The 21,409-nt window shown below is 37.0% G+C and overlaps 2 protein-coding genes across 2 annotated transcripts; one reads left to right on the forward strand and one right to left on the reverse strand.

Annotated features, from left to right (window-relative positions):
* Window positions 1-1,655: 1,655 nt before the first annotated feature.
* On the reverse strand, window positions 1,656-10,654 carry LOC104609811 (Mitochondrial import inner membrane translocase subunit Tim17/Tim22/Tim23 family protein). Its single transcript, XM_010276193.3, has 8 exons — window positions 10,246-10,654; window positions 4,723-4,862; window positions 3,912-4,011; window positions 3,711-3,809; window positions 3,231-3,578; window positions 2,768-2,860; window positions 2,473-2,679; window positions 1,656-1,969 (listed from the first exon to the last, which is right to left on the reverse strand). Exons 1-8 carry the CDS (start codon window positions 10,582-10,584, stop codon window positions 1,706-1,708), a joined length of 1,590 nt encoding a protein of 529 aa, XP_010274495.1. The 5' UTR covers window positions 10,585-10,654; the 3' UTR covers window positions 1,656-1,705.
* Window positions 10,655-16,944: 6,290 nt separating this feature from the next.
* On the forward strand, window positions 16,945-19,515 carry LIL3:1 (Chlorophyll A-B binding family protein). The gene is made up of 3 exons (XM_010276194.3): window positions 16,945-17,425; window positions 18,786-18,923; window positions 19,018-19,515. Exons 1-3 carry the CDS (start codon window positions 17,023-17,025, stop codon window positions 19,266-19,268), a joined length of 792 nt encoding a protein of 263 aa, XP_010274496.1. The 5' UTR covers window positions 16,945-17,022; the 3' UTR covers window positions 19,269-19,515.
* The last annotated feature ends 1,894 nt before the right edge of the window (window positions 19,516-21,409 follow it).

A 21,409-nucleotide genomic window follows, 5' to 3' on the forward strand; every position in this document is an offset into this window, starting at 1 on the left:
ATAGCACTGAACAGAGCAAAATGGTGGAAGAGGGTTCATGTCTCTGACCCCAAGTATAATTCTTTAAGTTAAATTTTTACAGGGAATACATGTATTCATTCACGGTTAAACTGGTCCAACCAACTAAACTAAAAAACACTAAAAACAGTTCATTTCATTACAGCAACTGAAGACAATGGCCAAAGCCAAGAGCTTACACTTAGATTGATCATGAGGCATGTACAGAATTCGAGGCACTTAGATCAAGCTTTCAGCACAACAAACACAACCTTCTGGTCTGCAAAATATCCCAATTTTATCTATTCTTGTTTAAAACATATAAATGCCACTGGGCGAGTGGGCATCACATAGGATATGGAAATATAAACACTCTCTTGAGTTGAAAACATCAAAACATTTTCCTCCAAAAGTCATTTTTTACATAAAGTATGAAGTTTAGGTGTAATACAAAATGTTGTAATTAAATCCATTCAACTAAGCATCATTTCGGTTAGGTAAAATAAAAATTGCCTACATAACACTGGTAACATAACACGATTTCAAACATACCCTAAATTATGTTACCAATAAAAACCCCTAAATTGCAGCCAGATCAGAGATCACAGAATGAAACTCAGTTTAGTTTAGTAATTGATTTAAGTGGGTGCCTTGGATTGGATGTGTTGGGTATGAAAAAAAAATCTCGAAGGACAAGAACGCATGCATCCCATCCATGCACACAACCGGAATTTAGCCAGCACTGTATTAAAACTAGAACCCTTTTCTTTTCAGGCAGACATCCAACCTGATTACGTATCCATCAATAGACTGCATTTCGAGGAGCGAAAATGAACTCGTTGGGTATCAAAGGGTTGCTCGCCAATAACACAACAATTCACATTAGTGATACACTGATACCAAGGTTCAAAATATCGATAGAGGCTCGCTTCTCCATTTTTTTTGTAGTTTTTTTTTTCAATCTGATTCAGAAGAATCGGTTTAAAGCCCGTTTACTCCCAGAACAATGGTCTGACCCAAAACATCCACTGTAAGGGTGTATGAGAAAGCCCAATATGTACGGAAACTTTGAACCTTGGGTGATAACCCCTAGTTAGTTAGTTGGTGGTTAATGTATTGTAATCAGCATCTAACCCACCCAATTGCTAACCTTTGTTACGAGCATTTTGTCCATGTTGAAGGATGTCCTACGACCATGTTCTCCAAATAGAAAATCAGAGCCCGGATCAGCTGCTCGCCATGCGGTGCTTAAAAGACTACATGATTTATCACAAATGAACATGCCGGTGTGGATCCCATGTATACACGCCACCCACATCGTGTTATTGGTTACAGAACCTTTTACACAGCATGGCCGGCGGCAGATCCTGAGTGAGAAAAATGTGGAGAAGATCCGGATCAATTATCATTGCCTTCTTCAGGAAACTATCCATAACACATTGCTTCGGTACACAAAGTGTGGGGAAATAAGAAGAAGAATCTACAACGTGAACAAGAAAAACCCTTGCATCTTACTGGTTAACATGGACCGGTAGCAATCTCCAGATCCCTTTTTCTATAGCTTCCAGATTCTGGGTTCCAAAAAATGAGGCAGAATTTCTTGCCCAACTTAAAATATAGCAAACGATCAAATTAAAAAAAAAAAAGAAAAAAAAAGAAGTCCAAGTTTGATATTCTGATTATATAGCTTTGATCAGAGACTAATTCCTTATAGTCCAGGGATGGATTCAAGATTATACTTTTCAGAGGCTGAAGTTTCAGTTCCTCGGCTCTCTTGCAATTTTGGTTTCTTTATCACATCAAAAGTTTGTAGGTATGAATAGGATGCATTTCGGTTGGAGGATGGACCTGGATTGCTTATCCTACTAGCAAGGAAGCGACGTATCAAGCCCCTGAGGAATGGGGCCATTGTGTCTGGCTCATGTTCCAAATAATACATAATTCCTCCCATGCACATGCAGAAAAGAGCCACCTGTGACATTTGGTAAAATAGATTGGAGATTTCATCATACTTCAATCAAACTCTAAAAGGAAATATGCTGCTTCTGTTCAGTAAGAATTAAGTTGATTTTTGTAGCTAAAAACTCATTAATTAATTTGCACATGTGATCCACTTGAGCTGATGAAATTGCATAAACATCATAGGTAGATTTTTGTCTCGACAGCATGGCCACTCAATAAAGATTAATTTGCACATGGTAAATTTTCTACCTCAGACAGCATAATAGATTAATGGTCTAACAGTGATACCCATTCATCAATACAAAAATAGAGTACTAATGGTTCTATCATCTATTCTATTGATAATTTAAGCTTAAGACAATGCAACTTTTGATGCGAAGCAGAAACTCTAATCTATTTAATATACACAGAGAATGTTAATTGAGCTCAATCTACTTAATTTTCAGTATTTATGCTGAAATGATGTTGCAAGCCAATGCAATAAAAGAATTTGGAATGTTGCAAGTGATTTACCTCAGCATTCTTGATATCTGGAAGCAGATGACGATTCACTAATATATACCACAAAGAATCTCCAGCCCGTGGAAGAACATAAAGAGCCAGTTCTCCACGTCTGGCCTTCTTCTCCAATAGTACAGAAAGGGCAGAGAGTCCTCCAGCAACCCAATACACAAGCTTGTGATCCCTTGATGCTACCTTTCTGTGCAAACATATGACCGCCTTGCATCACCCAAAAATGCAACATTAGGAATATGGGATTGACAGATTGTCTAGAAATCAAGAATTCCAGATACAAGTAACTAGCTACCTGAAATATTCCAACAAAAGCAGACAAGAATGTTGTTGAGCGAACAGCACCTTTAACAGCATGCCAACAGGTGCGAGCAGGAGACTCCATGAACTAAGAGGACATCAAATTTTCAACTAATCAGCTTCCACAGAAAGCTAGTATTTGCATGAATGAACATAATGCATATTGTGCAAAGGTTGTTCAAAACATGTCTGTGGTTACATGGAAAAAATAATGCAAGCTCGCGTACACATCATAATTGTAGATGTTGCATAATAGATCTAACTGAAAATACTTGATGCATATATTCACAAACAACCAAATCAGTGACTTGAACATTTTAAGTAAACTCAAATTTTCTTTTCCCTGGCTAACGTAACTCCAACAAAATTCCAGACCAGACACTTCTAACAAATATATCATATACATGTTTCTAATGCCGTAGGAAAAGTCTGGCCAATCTGTGGCAGAAATGATGTACCTTTTGCAAGTGCAGGACAACAAACGGTACAAAAGTCAAAGAGAAGTAGAGTGGAAATGTTTTTCTGAATGTTGCTGATGCTGCATTTGCATTATGAACTAAACACGAATTTATGTCTGGATGAATTATTGAACACGGTATTATAGAGGGATGCTCCTCCAACTTTACAGTGCCAGGTTCTTTCCGGTTAGATAGGTAAGCAGAGAGAGCAGCAACATCTACTGAGCAACCTCTACAGCTATCCCTTACAGCCTTGTAGACAGGCTCTGCAACTGGTCCAGTCTTCTGAATGAAATCTTGATATGATTTAGGCAAGCTCTCTGGACGCATTACAAAGGAATACATAACCTGCCAAATAATCAGACAACAAGTAATAATGAATGGAGTTATAGAAGTAACTTACCCCCACAAAATCAGGTGCAAACTTATTAAACATCAAGATACGTGTGTGTGCATAGTTAGAATTTGAGCTTTCTTCACCTGGGCACATGCGAAAGCAAATAGTAACGAATCTCCATGACTCCAATGGCTACCCCAAAGATGAAATTTGTTCTTTGACTTTGCGGAATTATAAGCACACTAAATAAAATAACAGCAAGTATTAGAAAAATATTAGAAAATATGATTTAAACCATTTCTGAACTCCAGTTAAAATAGGCAATTCAAAACTTAATCATGTACCTGGGCAAGCCTAGCTAAAAGATACAAAGCAAGAGTGCGCCTCCGGCTGGAATCATCTAATGCTAAAATTGACAATCCTGCAACTGAACCTGCTAAAATTCTGCTCCATCACGCCCTTTAACAGTCATAAATATGGAATAGGAATGATCATGCATTAATGGTTATCAAAACCACTCAAAAATGTCAATCTTTAAAAACAAAACCTAAAACTAAGTAGAGATCAGTGATTCTGCACTCCATTATCTTAGCAAACATGGTGCTTCTCTTGAAAACATTAAAAACACTCCTAGGTCCCGTTCATTTTTCAGGAAGCCATTTACCTAGGTAAGTGCATTTACCTGTGTTCTTTTGATCAAAAAGTGTTTCCCAGGTAAATATTCTTTTGACCATTTTTTACCCAGAAAATGCAATTATTACAAGGGGCAATTTTGTCCCATGATGTTTTGGCAATTTTCCCCCCAGGTGGGAAAGTTACTTACCCACCTGGGAGATGGGTATCATTTACTCAGTGAAAAGCAACTACCCTGGGACCCACAGTTTACCGGAAAGTGAACATGGGATTGTTGGTCAACGGCAACCACTTCCCCATTGATCAACTCTCCCCCCCCCCTCCTTTACCGAAAAACAATGGGGCCCTAGTGTATGGCCTCAAATAATCCTATAAAATTATTCTAGTCAATAATGAGAGTAATTTTGTCCTTGCCCAACAAGATGACCCTTTCATCAAAATTAGAGATTCCAAATCACTGCCTAAAATAACAATTAAAAATGAAAGCTAAAGACAGAAGTCATGTCATAGCCAGAAACTTACACATTCAAAGGTGTCTCTTTCTTTCTAAGCTTTCTTAGTAGACACCTAAGGGCATGATAAGATCCAGTAAAACCGCCAAAAAGTAACCCAATGCGACAAGCTTCTTCTCTTACTATAAGGTCTTTCTCTGACACAAGTTGCTGCACATAGAAAGCAAATAATGTACGATATCAACGTGACAAAACATTGAATGTACAGTGCTTTAATTTTTTTTAAGTCTTATTTGAGTAATGATGGGACCTCTATCATATCCTCCAAACACCAGGCAAAAATCTAAATAGGAGACAGATGTAGAAATATTTACAAAGCCTTTAACACCATATAAGAAAATAACCAAGAGGATTTGGCTTCCTTATTTTTCTTGCAACAGCAGAACTAAATTAAAACAGCTAGTTGTGCAAGACTATGATTTCCATTAGATGAACTGATTTGTTGAACTTAGTATGTTGATTAGAAGTGATAATTATGTTATTTCTGTACTTAAGCTGCCGATAATCAGTCTCCATGCAATTATTTTTATCAAACAAGCATCCCATTCTATGTCAGAATTCCTTCTCTTTTTTCATCAATAAAATCAAAATTCCTCCTCCGTGATCAGATATTTGATTGTGAATCCTATGACATCACCTCAATCAATTTATGGTGATGAGTATGGCTAGAGGAGATCCTTTAATACATTTCTCATTTTAGTTTTTTTTTTTCGGTAAATCATTTTAGTTGAATAATACAGATAAAATAACAGAATTTTTTTCTTTCCTATTTTGCACCAATGGTCACAAGAAATGCAATAGAAGGTAAAGGAAAATGAGCACATCCTGCTTTCAAAATGGAACATAATTTAGAAGGTTTATCCAATAAAAAAAAAAGGTTTAGTCCTCAAGATAAGTCTAATAGTATCGTGAGACCGGAATGGATCATATTTTGGAAGATTTAGTCCTTGGGGCCCCGCATTTAGCTTGGGTGCCCAAGTGTGCAGTTGATTATGTCATGAACATAAGAATATGGTGTCAGCTTGGGTGTTCTTGCAGTTCCAATTTAAAGGGAGGATACAATAGAAATTAGTTCAATTTGTGGTCTGTTGGACTTGGACAATTCAGAAGGGAAGTGATTATATAAATTTTGAAGAAATACAGAGCACTGAAATATAAACCTATACTTAGCACCCAGACCCATCCATCCCTACAACTGATTCACATAGTGACATCTAAGTTTTCTCTTAATATACATCATTCCCAGTCTCTGTTCTCCCCTAACTCATATCATTACCCCTCAAAGGAGGGTACACCTCTGTCTCTTAGTAAATAGAAGTATTATAAAAGTGTAAACCAGTTGATTGAATAGTTAATTAAGGACTGCATTATTAATTAGTAGGTCAATGCTCATGATACATTCATCATCCATCTCGGGGGGAGTTCTAAACAGCTAAAATATTGGTGAGGGATCTTTTAGGTCTCTTGTACATCCCTCCCTTTTATGAATACAAGTTAACATTTCTCAAAAAAATAAATAAATAAATAAAATGTTGGTGAGGACTCAAGGGTTAGTTTTTGGAGGAACAAATTCTGTGATGACCATTAGACCCATACATGGGTTGGCAGAGCTCAAAGCAGTGTAAAAAGTTCAGTGGCCTAGCCCGAAGCATGGTCTGTGAACAGGTCTAAAGGCCATCTGCCGATGCAACTATACCCAGCCCTATTTATGGCTGAATATGAAAGGGATGTCCTAGTCAAAGAAGGTCATGCTAACTCAAACAGGGCAATTGTATGGAGCCTACGGTTTAGAAGAAATCTGAATTATTGGGAGGCTGATTCTCTGTTTGAGTTATTAAAAAATAAAATCCAAAGGGTTGTTCCTCAAATAGGAGCGGCAGATAGCAGGAGATAGGTGTGAAATAGGTTTGGTTCATTCTCAGATCAAAAAGCTCAACTCCAACGTTGCAGTGAATTTCCATGTTCCAGAATTTGCTAGACAGGTTCTCCATCCAAGATGGCCTTTTTTGTATGGACTGCAGCCTTGGAGAAACACTTGACAATGGAGTAATGGATAAGTTCATTTGTAGAGGAATGGTACTGGATAATGCCAACTTCATCTTTTGCCTGGATGAGATTGAAATGCTAATCATCTTTTGTTGCATTGCTAGGTCACTGCCAGAATTTGGTCAGTTGCTCTACATCTTTGGTTGGAAGAGATGCTTTCCACAGTTAGTTAAAAACTTTATTCTTGGCTGGAAGCTGGATGGGCTAAGTAAGAAATGAAAGGTGGGATTGGATTTTATGCCTCTAGCCATCTTTTGGTGCATTTGGATGGGGAAGAATAATCACATATTTGAGAATAAATCTATTCAGATAATATGCTGCTAGGAAGAGTCAAGGGAACTTGGTTTTCTTGGCTATCTACACAGACGAAATTCAGGGTTTTTTTCACAGGGATATTTTGCTTATAGACTGAAAGCATACCGAACCATGCTTATTACGCAACCCCATCGTACAGGTTGTCAGTGTACATGAGCTTTGAATGTAACCAGTCATTTACACAATACATTTCATTACTTTTTCAAAATAAATAAATGTTGCATCCCACAATTTAGTAATAATAGGAATGTAAATCATGATACACTTAGGATTGGAGACCAAGAGATAACTAATGTGACCATTTCCAGTATCTTGGTTCAATAATTCATAACAAGGGAGAGATTGTGGATGCCACCCAAAGAATTAGAGCAGGTTGTAAAGGTCAGCTATGTTGTATGGAGCAAAGTGTTGGGCAGGCAAGAAACAACATGTTTAGAAAATGAATGTGGCAGAAATGGGAATGCCAAGATGGATGAGTGGAAAGAAAAACTAAAAAGGATAGGATCAGGAATAAAGCCATCCGTAGAAACCTAGGAGTAGCTCCAATAAGTGATAAAATGAGAGAGTAAACTATAGACTATGATGGTTTGGTCACGTGCATAGAAGACCACCAACAACTCCAGTTAGAAGAAGTGATTTTTTACAAGTGGAAGGGGCTAGAAGAGCTAGGGGTAGACCAAAAAGGACATGGGAAGAAATATAATAAATGACTTAAACACTAATAATTTAACAGTGGCTATGACTTTAAATAGAACAGATTAGCAAAATAGGATTCATGTAGCCAACCCCATATAGTGGGGATAAAGCATGGATGATGATGATAATCCTTACTCATCCTCTGGTTAGACTATCTGCAATATATTAGCAAATCCTGATATCCATCTGAACAAGCTAATGCCAAGGCTCTGTCCTCCTTAATAAAATGATAAAGGGTTCATGGACCACCGAAAGAGGAATTGAGGAAATTATCCAGCCTAAGACCACTTAAGACTTACCTTCAATCTATTCTCACTTGAACCCTAGAGAAAAGCCTATCTTTGGACCTTATAAGCTACAAACAATACCAATATCTCAGCTCTTAATGAAATGCCTTACCAAGTAGATCCTGAGACTACCATTTACTGCACTCTCAGGTAACCCCCTTCCCTTTAATGACTCCAGAAGGCCCAAGATTGCCTGAGGAACACATACTAAATTTCCGCTACCTCATTTTGGTTGAAAGAGAAATGGTCAAAATTTAGCTCTACATTCTCCTGATTTGGAAGTTTTCATTCCTGTTGTATTTACTGTTTATATATCAACTAATAAACTAGTAACTGGGTGGCTGAAGGAGCCAGAGACTGTAGCCTGGTCCTTTAAGAGGGGTGATGAGAAGATTCAAGTGGTTAACCTCCAAGATAACAGTGAGAGTTCAGTGGGAGAGGAGATCAGCTAATGGGCTGGCAGGTTCTCTAGCTAAGAAAGGGGTGTTTAGGGACAACTTATTTTGGGCTCAATTGTAATTCTGTTTTCTCTTTGAGGCTGCAGCTTGAGCCTCTTGGAACTTCCATACTGTATCCACTGAGAGTCTCTCTTATTATTAATAAAATTTCACTTATCACTTATATCCCTCTCTACAAACTCTTCTAAAACCATTCATTCAGATGTAGACCTAGTTTAGGTGACCACTTGGAAAACACAAAGTCACATTACATCACTGGACTAGGGCCCTTCCATGTGTCCATTTTCCTGCTTGGAAAACCAGCAAAGACTTAACAATGCTGCTCACCTGATCGACATTCAGGTTCTGGGTGAAATTTGTCATTTGATATGGTTGTTGAATGTAGCTCTTCATGTCCATACTGATTTAACAAAAGAACCGTATAGGCATACAATCAGCTAAGCAAATATAACAGTCAAGTTTGTTTCTCTGTTAAGTCCTTGGCCTTCAAGCTACACAGTTCAGGTCAACCGGTTTTTCCTGCCAATCAGATTTGGAATCCAATTAGCCCCTCCAAGGCTAACTTTCTTGTTTGGACAATGGTTCTTGATAAATGTTTGACTAGAGCTAATCTGGAGAGACGTGGCATTCAGGTTCTGGACCCCTCTTGTGTGTTGTGTGGTTCTCTTTCAGAAACTACAGATCACTTGTGCATTCACTGCCCGACTTCCACAATGGGGACATTTCCTGAAGGCTCTGGGTATTAGTTGGGTTATGCGAAGATCAGTCAAGCAACTGTTGTACTGTTGAAGAGTGGACAGTCTCAACAAGAAAGGAAGATTAGTATGGAAGATCATTCCTGCAGCTGTTTTGTGGTCTATTTGGACTGAGAGAAATAATAGAATTTTCTGCAGTAGAGCTAAAAGTCCTGAAGAGTCAGTGCAGAGAACTGTGGGCAAAGTTGATCTCTTGGGTGTCGATTACTGAGGCGTTTAGGCATCAGAATTTGGCTCACTTGTTTCGTTCTCAGTCTTGGATGAGTCTGTAATCTGATCCGCACTCAGGCAGTTTTTTCCCTGGGTTTTGTTGTAATGTTCTCCTTTTCTGTTTGAATAAATTTACCTTACTTTTTTCCATATATATATATATATATAGCAGTCAAGTTTCCCTAAAACTGCTATTGGTATTTAACTGGATCCTATGATTCAAATTCAAGCAGACTCCCACGGAAAAATATCAAAACCAAGGAAACCCTAATCAAGAATTGAATAATAATATAGAAAATTTCGCTGAAAGAAAGTGATGCAGATTTCAACGCTACCATTGTTCACAACTAGTCAGCTGAGGAGAGATGGAATCAATGTTGTATATGGTTAATAATCATCGATTCCTATAGGCATGGAAACGTCTCTTCTGCGGATAACTAAAAGTTGATTATAAGAAGAAGTAAGTTGAAAATCCCAATACAAGTCAAGGGTAACAGTGGAATTAAGCCAAGAGAGGGATGACCCATTTTGGCTACTTGATGAAAGCAACAGAGTAAGAGTAAGTTGTCCAATATATAGGTCAAAATGGGAAAAAGGCTATTGTGCAAGCCATCCAATAACTACTATTCTTTCAGCTCTGATTTATCTCCAGACCGCGGTGACAGATATGATCCAATTACGCATTATTCAATTGTGCAATTACAATTCGAAATCCAGTAATGAACCAGAAGTTACGCATTATGAGCAATCAAGTGGCCAACCCTACCTTGAGATCAAGGAGGGAAGAGTAGGACTTCCGCCGAGCGAGCTTGAAAGCGCGAAGAAGGATTCCGATGCCAACTCGTACACCATAAGAAAGGAGAAAGCTCTGGCACAGATTACCAATGGCGTTGGCAACACAAGATTCGTCGGCATGTTCGCAAGGTGGGTGGAGCCCCCGGGCGCGGCGCTGCCGCCGTTGCAGCTCCTCTATGGCCTCCCGCAGCCGTTCCTCCGCCTCCTGAAGGCGGCGTTCGGCGGCTCCATCTGAGATATCGTGAGCCGGGTTTGGAGAAGGAGGGTCGGAGGAGAAAGGGAGGGAAGATTTGGAGGGGAATGTTGTCATGGTCTGGCCCTGGAGAAATAAAAAATGTTCCGCATCGGCAAAGGAAGGAAGCAGAGAAGACGAAAGCGTAAAAATAAAAAGAGAGTTTGCGGGAAACTGAGTACGTTATGCTAACGTAAGGTGCTGGTAGTCCCCCGTTATCTCTTATCGCCGTTGATCCTTGTTCTGATATTCCACCTACGACTTAGATTACAAAATTTTGCCAAAAATTGGACCAACACTTCATCACCTCGTGTTCTGTTGTTCGGGCCAGTTTTTTATGTTGGATTTTCTGTCTTTTTCGCCGGATTGTTTAAAAGACGGACCGGGTTTGGGTGATCATGGAACCATAAAACAAGTTCAAATTACTTACCAACAAAATACATTCCAACACCCTCCTAAATAAGGCTGCAACTTGGGCGGGGTTGGCCCGAACCCAATCCGAAAAAGTTGGGTTGCGTTAGATCAGGCTGATGTTCAGGTTAGGGTTAGGGTTAGCGTTGAAATTCATAAATCTGACTTTACTTCGGGTTGGGTTAGGGTTGACCCCTTAGCCAATTTGTCCCAACCCGAACCCGACTCTATAATACATGTCATATATAAATATATGTTATATGTAATATATAATATACATTGATTTGTTTAGATGTATGATATTTGTATAACCCCCACCACATAGTATTATGTATTTCTTTTAAGATAGTCACTTCACTTAATCCCAATCAGAAAGACTAAAACCTAAATAACATTATTTTATATCTTTTTTTAAATTTTATTCTTCATCTCCTCTATGTTGTTTGCTGCCCAAGAAAGATCTATCGTAAGTCAAAATCATAATAATCTATAGTAATTTCTAACACTAGTTTTTCTGAATTTTGTACTAAAAGAACCAAAAAATAACATCAACAAACAAATACTAATGAAACATAGGATTAATATATGTAGTGAAAGTTGAGTTAAGATCTAAAATCTATAAATTCTATGAGGTTTTAAAGCATGGGAAGAAGGTTGGGTTGGACCCAACCCAACTCGAAATTGACTTCGGGTTGGGTTGGGTTGGGTTAGGGTTGAAGGAATTTAGTTAGGGTTGGGTTAGGGTTAGGATTGGGGTTTCGAACTTAGGATTGGCCTCAACTCAACCTAACCCGGCCTGACTTGCATCCCTATTCCCAATATGATCTCACAGTCTTGATTTTTTTGTGGGCCCAGTCTTATTGTGAAACATGTGGTGTTAGATCATGTTGGAACATGTTTTGTTGGTAGGAGATCCCAATTCACCCTAAACATGGATACTAGCCTCAACCCATACAATGTCAAACCCTAAATCCACCAAACATAAGCCTAATGAATGACTTACCTTCTTGTTATCCAATCAATTCTGTCATTTCCTCTTAAGGCTGCGTTTGTTTGTGATGTAAGACCTTACCATCAGTTTAGTTTTGTTAGTGTTTATTTGCAATGTAGATCAAGATCAATGTAATACTCCACTCCCGATTCAGATTTATTGGCATTTGGATGGAGTGGAGTTTTACATTGTAAACCAATGTAAAATGTCACTTATAATAAGGTTTTACATTGATAATCACATGTTCCGAAAGTTCAACGGTTTGGTGTGAAACTCCATCATTGAGGTTTTACACCGCAACCTAAATCTCTATCAACCTCTTTTGGCTCTCTCTAATAAAATAGGAGTATAATTTAGATGGATTGGATCAGATTTTGGGGCCAATCTATGTTAAACCCTAAATTTACCAACCCTAACTTAACCAATTTTCTATTTAATTTTATGCATTGCATGTGTTTAATATGCATTCTTGTTTTATATAAAGCAAGGATGTGTGTGTGTATGTATATATTGTAAAATCAAAATCTGATTACATAAACATCTCATTTAAATATGTGATAATCGGATTGAATTGTGAAGTTTTAGGCATCATTGACAAGCCCACCTGCTTAGTAGGGATGCAAATGGATTTTATCGGATTCGAATCAAGGTATATCCGAATATGATCCAATACTATTAACAGCAAATCCAGTCGCATCTCATAAACATGGATTTGAATACGAATCTAATGAGGAAGTCAGATATTTGGATTTGATTTGTTCCAATTTAATTTAAAAATTAATAAAATATTAAAAGAGAATTAAAATATAACAATTTAAATAAAGAAAAACAAAAAATATAAGTATCTTTTCAACTATTTTCATCATATATACATTTTTTATAAAAAATAAATAATATAACAATTTTGCAAAAATGCAATATAAATAATATATTTATAAATAAATAAATAACATATATATGTATGTGTATGTATATATTGTATGTATGTATGTATGTATGTATGTATGTATGTATGTATGTATGTATGTATGTATGTATGTATGTATGTATGTATGTCAGATCAGATAGGGAGTGATCCAAATTGGATCCAGTTTCTAATTGGAGCATATTATCCAACCTAATCCGATCCGAAGATCCGGAGTGGGGATATCCAAATCCAACAAAAGGATCGGATTGGATCATGATCCAATCCATTTGCACCCCTACTGCTTGGTTAGATTATTCATTTTGCAAATTTTTTTGTGCATCTTTTTTTTGTTCATTTATAAAAAATGTAAGATCTAAATAGAGTGAATTGAATATGGTGAAAAGTAGTACTTCAGTTTACAATTTAAACCTCACAATTAAATAGGGAATAAATTAAAAAAATAAGTATTTTAGTCAAAAGAAATTTTCATGATCTTATTCATATTTTTAATAGTAGTGTAAATATAAAATCATAGATTTGTTCAATTTTTACTATAGTTTTTTTTTGTGTGTGTAAAACTAATTCTGATATTTTACACTTACTTTTTGTTTAATATGATAAATATATGATATTATACATGTGTCTGAATGTTTTTTTTTTTTTGCAAAATGTGTATATTTTTTATTTTTATATTTTATTACTTATTTATGACGCTAAAGTTTAATGCATTTAACCCAAAGTTGAACAATTTATTATTAATTTTTATATTTCATTTTTGGCAAGTTCTAAATTACGTATTTCATTTTCATTATCAATAAAAATAATTGGTGCTTATTGCACTTAATTTTTATTTTGATTACATAAATGTGTCTAATTTTTCTATATTTTTTTATAATTTTCTATATTTATTTCTATTTTAAAAATGTTATTACCTAAATATGACTTCGTAAACTGACCAATTTGATTCAGATGGTTGAATTGCTTAACCACTATTTGGATAAAGAATGGTTTTGTTTTTGAGTCAATTTTAAAATATATGGATTTATATTATTAAGAATATTGACATATATCTAATTAGTAGCATTTATTAGTGAGAAACAACTTAAAATATAGGATATAATAAGATAAAATGAGATTTAATACCTTAAGTATAAGACTTAATTAAAGGAGATTAAATGAGATATAAAATAATAATCGAACTTATATTTTTAATCCTTACAATTAGAAATAGATTAAACACACAAATTTCTTTTTTTTTTTCTTTTTTTTTAATTCACTAGAACCATCAGTTACTTTTTATTTCTTATTTATAGTGAGTGGGCATAAATACATTTGGAAAATCAATAAAACAATTATGAAAGAGACTGAACTCTAAAAAGTCATTTATTTAAATGCATCATTTATTAGCTTAAATGGTGGTTGCCAGTACCGTATGTTTTACGACACATGGAAAATCACTGGTCAGAACTTTTTCTCATGAAGGTCATTTTCATTTCATTTCATTTTATTTATTGTATATAATATCAAACTCAACTTTAATTTAATTTATTAATGATATATAATATTTTATACTTTTTGTTAAGTTTATTAATCATATTCAGTATCTGAATATGATTAATACTCAATTCGGATATTAAGAATTAAATTTGAATTTAGGTATCCTTTGCACTTTGCATTCCTATACAGGTCGGTTTTGGGTCAGAACCTGGTAGACCCGGTCCTGAACTGATAAGTGAAATCATGGATCCGGAACTGATTCAGACCCTATAGAATCTGTAATTTTGAACTCAGAACCGAATTGATCAGTTATTGGGACAATCGGGTCCTACCCAATGGACCCCATTATAATATGCTTATTAAGGAAGAAAAAACCCATGCTCCCTAGTATTCAGAACAATGCAAACAGAAGGGTAAAACTGCAGAATCGATCGGTTCTGTTAGAGATGGGTTGACCTGAAACTAACTTATAGACAAAATTCATAACAAAAAAAGATTGATTTTTCCAACTTAAAATGGATTGAAATTTCAAATCTTGTTTTTGCCTGAATTGTTTACATATATTCTTAAAAACAGATAAAAAAACTCAGAACAACGTTCCTAACTTCTTTGCAGGATCAACTGATAAATAACTTAGAACTGTGTAGAGATAAAAATCCTTACCTTTTTTTTGCAGATTCAACCGAAATCGATCTGGGTTTCTCGCTACTCAACTGAAATTTGAACTAAAAGTCTTCATTCAAACTAAACCGATTCGTTTTTTCAGTAATTGAATGGAAAGATAGAGGAATTAGGAACCAGAATAATTGATTCGGGATAGGGTGGACCTGGTACCGACCCGATAATAATCGAAACAAGAAATTATAAACTGGAATCGACCCATCGGTATAAATGTTGGAACCAGAACCGATCTAATCGGTTCCATCAGGTCCGTTGGATCGGACCCGACCCATTGACAGGCCTATTTTTATTTCAGTATTAAAGGAGTTCGGATCTGATGTCCACGTCCCACCTACAACACGCTACAGCCATATAGTCGTGGGGTTTGTGGCCAGCATCTTTTGGTATGTAGATCTGGACTCTGTTGATCAAATTCAAGAAAAGGCTATGCAGTCTCCCTTGAGTCCGAATTTGCTGTTAACAAGACTCTGTGTACATTGCTGCTAGTCATTTCAAGGGCTGTCAGTTTTTATTTCTTTGAATAACTTAGCTTGCGTTTGTCAATTATTTTTCAGGAAGATCTTCTCACAGTTTAGAAGGCCAAAAGTTGTAATTAGCTTTTTTTTTTCTTTAATCTAGACCGTTTGGTAAGTATTATAGTCTATCATGATGATGCTTGACATGTCAGATCCACATCAGTGTTATAGGAATTGCCATTGAAATTTTGGTGATTTTCAGGAGAATCGACTAAAAATCGATTATTGAAATCAACCATTATAAGGGATCAATTTTTTTGGTGCTTTCCTGATTTTTAGCTGATTCTGATTTTTTAAGGATGACATGGCATCGAACATGGAATTGAATAATAATTCTAATATAAAAGTAATTGGCCCTTGAGAATCAGTACCAAATAAACTAAAAGCCAATTTCTCAAAAATGATACCAAACAACAATTTTTGATGATTTTTCAATCACCAATTTCTGGATAATCGACAAGGAGGAATCGTCATAGATGCCAAACATCACCTTAAATGAAAGACTGTAGGTGCAGAAATATAGGAAGCTTCTAGATTATTTGCCATTTTGGAATTTCATGAGATTTTAGGGCATAGGCCTTTCTGGCTTCTTATCTTTTATTGTTAAATGGAGAAAGACCAAATTTTGGTCTTCCAAACTTTGAAAGGCCCAAAAGACGACACAAAAAGACTTGCCTAACACCCCTTATTTAGAGTGCATCAAAACAGATGAACCAGCTTAGCTGAGTCTTCAGCTCAACCCTCCCAAACAGGCCCTATTTGGTGCCACCGATGCACATTGATTTGATATATATCTGCAGAATGAAGTCATGGATTTAGCCCAAGAGTCCATGATCCACTGGCTGCCCATTACGAACGTCAAAGCTGGGCCCAGTCCGGACTCATAATCTCCGACAGCCCATCCAGGCCCAAGTTGCGTGAAAGGCTGGGCATGGGCTGTTTTGAACCTTTCTCCGCATGACACGTTATCATATTCGGTTCGCGCACATATGAATGATGGATGATGTGGCACATCACCAAAACGAAAAGGATATGGATTTCGTTTGACACGTGTCATAAATCTATTGAGTGGAAATTTGTCATACGAGAGCAGCATCCCTTTGAGATGGAGGCAGTAAAAAGTAAAAACTAAAAAGCGAAAATGCTTCATTTTATTATCGCCCTTGGAGCTGCTGTCAACACTAGATCTTTTATATTACTCGCGGATCTACTCACCCTCATCGCCCTTGACAAGACCATTGATCGTGGAACCCACATCAATTGAGAGACAGACCTACTCTAATACGGTGGATCGCCAAGCTTCAGATAGCTTACACAATAGTACTAGTACAGAGTACAGTACTCTTTTCTCTTCCTTGGTTATAGTTATCTCACTCTGAGCTGGAGCCTGGAGTTCCATTATTTCTTTACCAGTTTGGGATCGTAATTTCAGTTATAAATCAACCCTCATTTCTGAGGCTGAGGATAGCCCAAAGAAGAGTATGTTGTGATTACGCTGGAGAGGAAAATAGGAAATGTCCATGGCATTGTTTTCTCCTTCTCCTCCTTCTCATCTCCCTGGAGTCTCTTATAAACTTTCTTCAAGAACAACCCATTTTTCTCAGAAGTCTTGTCTTTCTCTGATATCCAAGAGAAATCCGTGTTTGTTATCTGCAAGGGCATTGGATAATGGAGCTGGACTAGTGGGTTCTGCTGCTACTGTAGAGGAGGAGAAAGTAGAAAAGGAGGAAGTTTCTCCCGCCAAACCTGAGAAGAAGTTGCAGATAGAAGAGGTCTCTGTTGGGTCTAATGGGGCGGCCTCGTCGGTGGCGAAGGCTGTGCCCAGGTTCCAAGACCCTAGATGGCTCGGAGGGACTTGGGATTTGAAGCAGTTTCAGAAAGATGGAAAGACCAACTGGGACGCCGTTATTGATGCAGGTGGGGTACTATTGTGAATTCTTCTTGTTTATTATTATTATTATTATTTTCCCATTGTGTCTGTTCTAATTTGTGATTTACTTCGTGTTATACCTTTCATGGGATTTTTTCCCTTTTTTACTTTTAATTTCCTGTAGTTATTTCTTGCAGCTTGTAAGATGTTTAATTTATGGTTTGCGTTATGGAGCTTTCTTTTAATTTCCTGTAGTTCTGGCAGTTTGTGGAGTTTTATTTCAAATGGATTTAATCACACCCAGAGATCTTTTATGTGATTTATTTTGTTTCAGAAGACCTCCCCCCAAAAAATACAGAACATTTAGTTATGGAGCTTTCTTAAGTGCTTCCTTGGAAACTAGAGGGAGCTTTGGTGTGTAAATTCTTTGGACTGTTCCATATAGAAGCTTACATATCCCTTCTGAGTTCATTCAAGTTTTCTTATTGTTTATCTTTTATTGTTCTGACAGGGGCATCTTTCCTATTATTCAAAATTAAATTTCAATGTCTGGACTGAACTGAAATAGCTTAAACTAGGAATGCTAGCTTATGAATGTTGATAAGTATATCTAGTTATTTAATGTTGTACCTCACCCTGGTAGATGGACTCAGACTTAGCATCCTCTTCCACCACTAATGGTGGGGCCTCACATCTCTGTGTATTTTAAATTCTTATTGTGGATGTTGCACATGCCAGCTGCCTAGTTACTACTGGATTTGTGAAACTTTGTTTTCACCAATGGGTATTTATGCTAATCTTTTAAGAGAAGATATGTTAAGATTGTTAATGCTATCCAGTCAGTACAAATTTTAGTCTTTGGTCCTTTAGAATGTCCATTTTTGTTTGTACCGATTTTTCGAAAGAAGCCAGTAGTTGTAAGTTCTACTTCAAGGAACAATGCATCTAAGAATTGTGTCATTAATACTCAAAAAAAGAATTGTTCCATTAATTCAACAGCTGAAAGAAATAGGAAGAACCATTTTTATGCCTTTTCCTTGGACTACATGCAGGGGGGTGTTGGTTTGCAACCATGATAGCACCAGCCAAAGTAGCCCCTTTACTTTTTGTTTATTTTGTGCTGAATGAGGTTAAACTAACCGGACCCATGCCATTTTGATTGTGCTGATTATGATTGGATAATTTATTTTTTAATGGCATGGTCAATATTCACTCACTAGAGGATGAATACAAGAAGCATGACTGCATTAACTTTATCTTATGCATATGAAAGTAGCGGACAATGCATTTTTGATTAAGGTAGGGAACTTTTGGTACTATCATATTTATTCTCTTTGATCAAAATCTAGCATATTTCGTCCAATCTTGTTTGGTTTCTCATATGCCATTTTGGCTAATTCTTTTCAGAGGTCAGGAGACGGAAATGGCTTGAAGAAAATCCAGAATCATCTAATAATGATGATCCTGTAGTCTTTGATACCTCCATTATTCCCTGGTGGGCATGGATGAAAAGATTCCATCTTCCTGAAGCTGAGCTACTCAATGGTTGGTTCTGGTCTTTGTTTATTCTGACCTGACATCTAATAGACCCTTTTATAAGCTGGTTTTGAATCAATTATTGACTTTCTGTTCTACATAGGTCGTGCTGCGATGATAGGGTTCTTCATGGCTTATTTTGTGGATAGCTTGACTGGGGTAGGTCTTGTCGATCAGATGGGGAACTTTTTCTGCAAAACTCTCTTATTTGTAGCTGTAGCTGGAGTTCTTCTAATCAGGAAGAATGAGGATTTAGAAACTTTGAAAAAACTTATAGAAGAAACAACATTCTATGATAAGCAGTGGCAAGCAACATGGCAGGATGAGAATGCCAGTGATTCCAAGAAAGACTAAGTGGGATTTCTGTGGCTCCATCCTCTCAACTTCTTATAGTTGTTTCCTTGTGGTATATTGTACAACTGCAATTTCTCTTAGGGTTTATGAAGAGAATTATGATCCGAATCTGAGATTAAGTTTTGGTTTCCTCCATTGAACTCTTAAGTATTCCTTCGACATTGTTATAGTTATCTTTTTATGAGAGATAAAGTTGGATGTTTCTTTTTTTTGTATGTAATTGAATGCAAGAGTTTCTTCGTAGGGATACCTAAGTAGTTGGTTGGAACTAAACAAAACAAAGTTGGTATTGTAAAATGATTCTTTTAAAGCTGTTATCTCATATTGATGAGGTTTACAGCAGGGACAATTTTTGATTGCAGTTGAATTAACTGTTAAAGCTGATTCATCATTTTGAAATGTTGCATGATTTACAAACTCAGGGAATTGTTAAGTGTTAAGATGTGCCGAATAGGGGTAGTTTAGTCTTCTTCTGTTTATTAAGTAACTTGCTTATGTGGCAGTGTTATTAGAGTTACTCTGCCACACACTTAAGTAAGGGCATTTCTGTCTTTGTAAACATTATTAGAATCTAATATAGATTAAGGGGGGTCGACTGGATGGGTTAACCATCAGATTTTCGACAGACCCTTCTTCTTCTTCTTCTTCTTCTTCCTGTTCGGACTACTGTAGCAACAGTCAAAACATGGTATTAGAGCCATGCTCCTGACCTACGTCAGTTGGTAAAGCACCTCAGCATTGTTCGTGACTCTTCACCTTTGTTTCCAGTCGATGGAGAGAGCTGGTTCGCCCTAGGTCAGAAACATTACAGCTTGTCTCTCTGCTGTGCATAACCTTCTTCAACAAGGAAAGTGACTTCAGCAGTGAATGGTTGATTGATATTCTAAGGTCGGTTCTCTCTTCTTCTAGTGTTACTTATATTTCTGGGTAGAAACCCTACAAGAAGCTGTTAGTATTGAGTAGAACCTAGAGAATTAGGTTCATTGTTGCCCTAGGAAGGGCAGTGTGTGCAGTAGCTGAATGGTGTAGGGCTGCTGTAAGTTGTTGAATGGTGTTAGGGCTGTTGTAAGTGGCCGAGTGGTGTAAGGTAGAATGCAATGACCTTGCCGAACTCCTTGTGGTTGTGTAATGCCCTCTTAAGTGTGTTAAACAAGTCTGAACTGGGTGCAACAGATTTGGCTGTGTTGTGGTGCTTGAGTGGTTGTAAGAGGGCCTCTACTTGTGATTAGTGAATGGTAAACTGATGCTTATGTGGGACGTAAGTATGTGAAGTCAGCAGTAGTGTGAATAAGAACAAGTGTGTGCTTCCACTGTGGTGTTTAGAGACTGCAATAGGTGCTGAAATATCAAACTGTGAACAACATCAATCAGCTTGTAGCTGAGAAGTAAAGTTAGAGACAACTGTGAAAGAGTACAATGGCAGCAATAGGAGATGGCTACAATGATCGGAAACCTAGTGTAGTAATTTCCTCTGACTACTTAGGGGTACAAATGACCTCAATTAAGCTAAATGGGGAGAACTATGTTCCATGGGCTAAATCAGTGGAAGTTTTTCTCAAGGCAAAGAAGAAAGTAAAGCATGTAAGAGATGAGAAGCCACCAGTTGACTCTTCAGGGTTTGATGATTGGGAACAAGAAGATGCTCAAATCATGACTTGGTTGTGGAATAGTATGGAACCCAAAATCAGTGCCAACTTCATGTTCCTTGATACGATTAAGGATATATGGGAGCATGCTAAGAAGCTATATTTTGGACAAGATAACACAACAAGAGTATATCAGTTGTATCAGGAGTACTTTGATTTACAACAAGGAACCAAAACGCTAGAAGAGTACTATGCCTACATGAAGAATATAAGGAATGAACTCAATGTCTATCATCCCCTTACTCCAGATATTCAAGTTCAGCAACAGCAAAGGGAGTAGTTAGATGTTACAAGATTTTTAGTGGGGCTGAAGTCGGAATATGAACTAGTTAGAGCTCAAATATTGGGGGGCTCTACTCTTCCTACACTTGAGGAAGTATTCTCAAGACTTCGTAGAATTTCTTTGGTCCAGAGAGAGAACCTCACACAGTATGATAGATCAGCACTTGTGACAACTAGAGGTGGTGGACATAGTACAAGAGGGGGAGGTCATTC

This window comes from Nelumbo nucifera, chromosome 1, assembly GCF_055504915.1.
Source record: "Nelumbo nucifera cultivar China Antique chromosome 1, China Antique-T2T, whole genome shotgun sequence".
NCBI classification, from domain to species: domain Eukaryota; kingdom Viridiplantae; phylum Streptophyta; class Magnoliopsida; order Proteales; family Nelumbonaceae; genus Nelumbo; species Nelumbo nucifera.

What these genes read in the sequence shown, in the direction of transcription:
- LOC104609811 (XM_010276193.3), bottom strand. Translation starts at nt 10,584, where the DNA reads ATGACAACATTCCCCTCCAAATCTTCCCTCCCTTTCTCCTCCGACCCT. An exon ending in TTTTAGCTAGGCTTGCCCAG is followed by an intron (nt 3,810 to 3,911) that starts GTACATGATTAA and finishes TATTTTATTTAG; the next exon opens with TGTGCTTATAATTCCGCAAA. An exon ending in TTGCTTTCGCATGTGCCCAG is followed by an intron (nt 3,579 to 3,710) that starts GTGAAGAAAGCT and finishes ATTATTTGGCAG; the next exon opens with GTTATGTATTCCTTTGTAAT.
- LIL3:1 (XM_010276194.3), top strand. Translation starts at nt 17,023, where the DNA reads ATGTCCATGGCATTGTTTTCTCCTTCTCCTCCTTCTCATCTCCCTGGA. An exon ending in GGACGCCGTTATTGATGCAG is followed by an intron (nt 17,426 to 18,785) that starts GTGGGGTACTAT and finishes AATTCTTTTCAG; the next exon opens with AGGTCAGGAGACGGAAATGG. An exon ending in TGAAGCTGAGCTACTCAATG is followed by an intron (nt 18,924 to 19,017) that starts GTTGGTTCTGGT and finishes TGTTCTACATAG; the next exon opens with GTCGTGCTGCGATGATAGGG.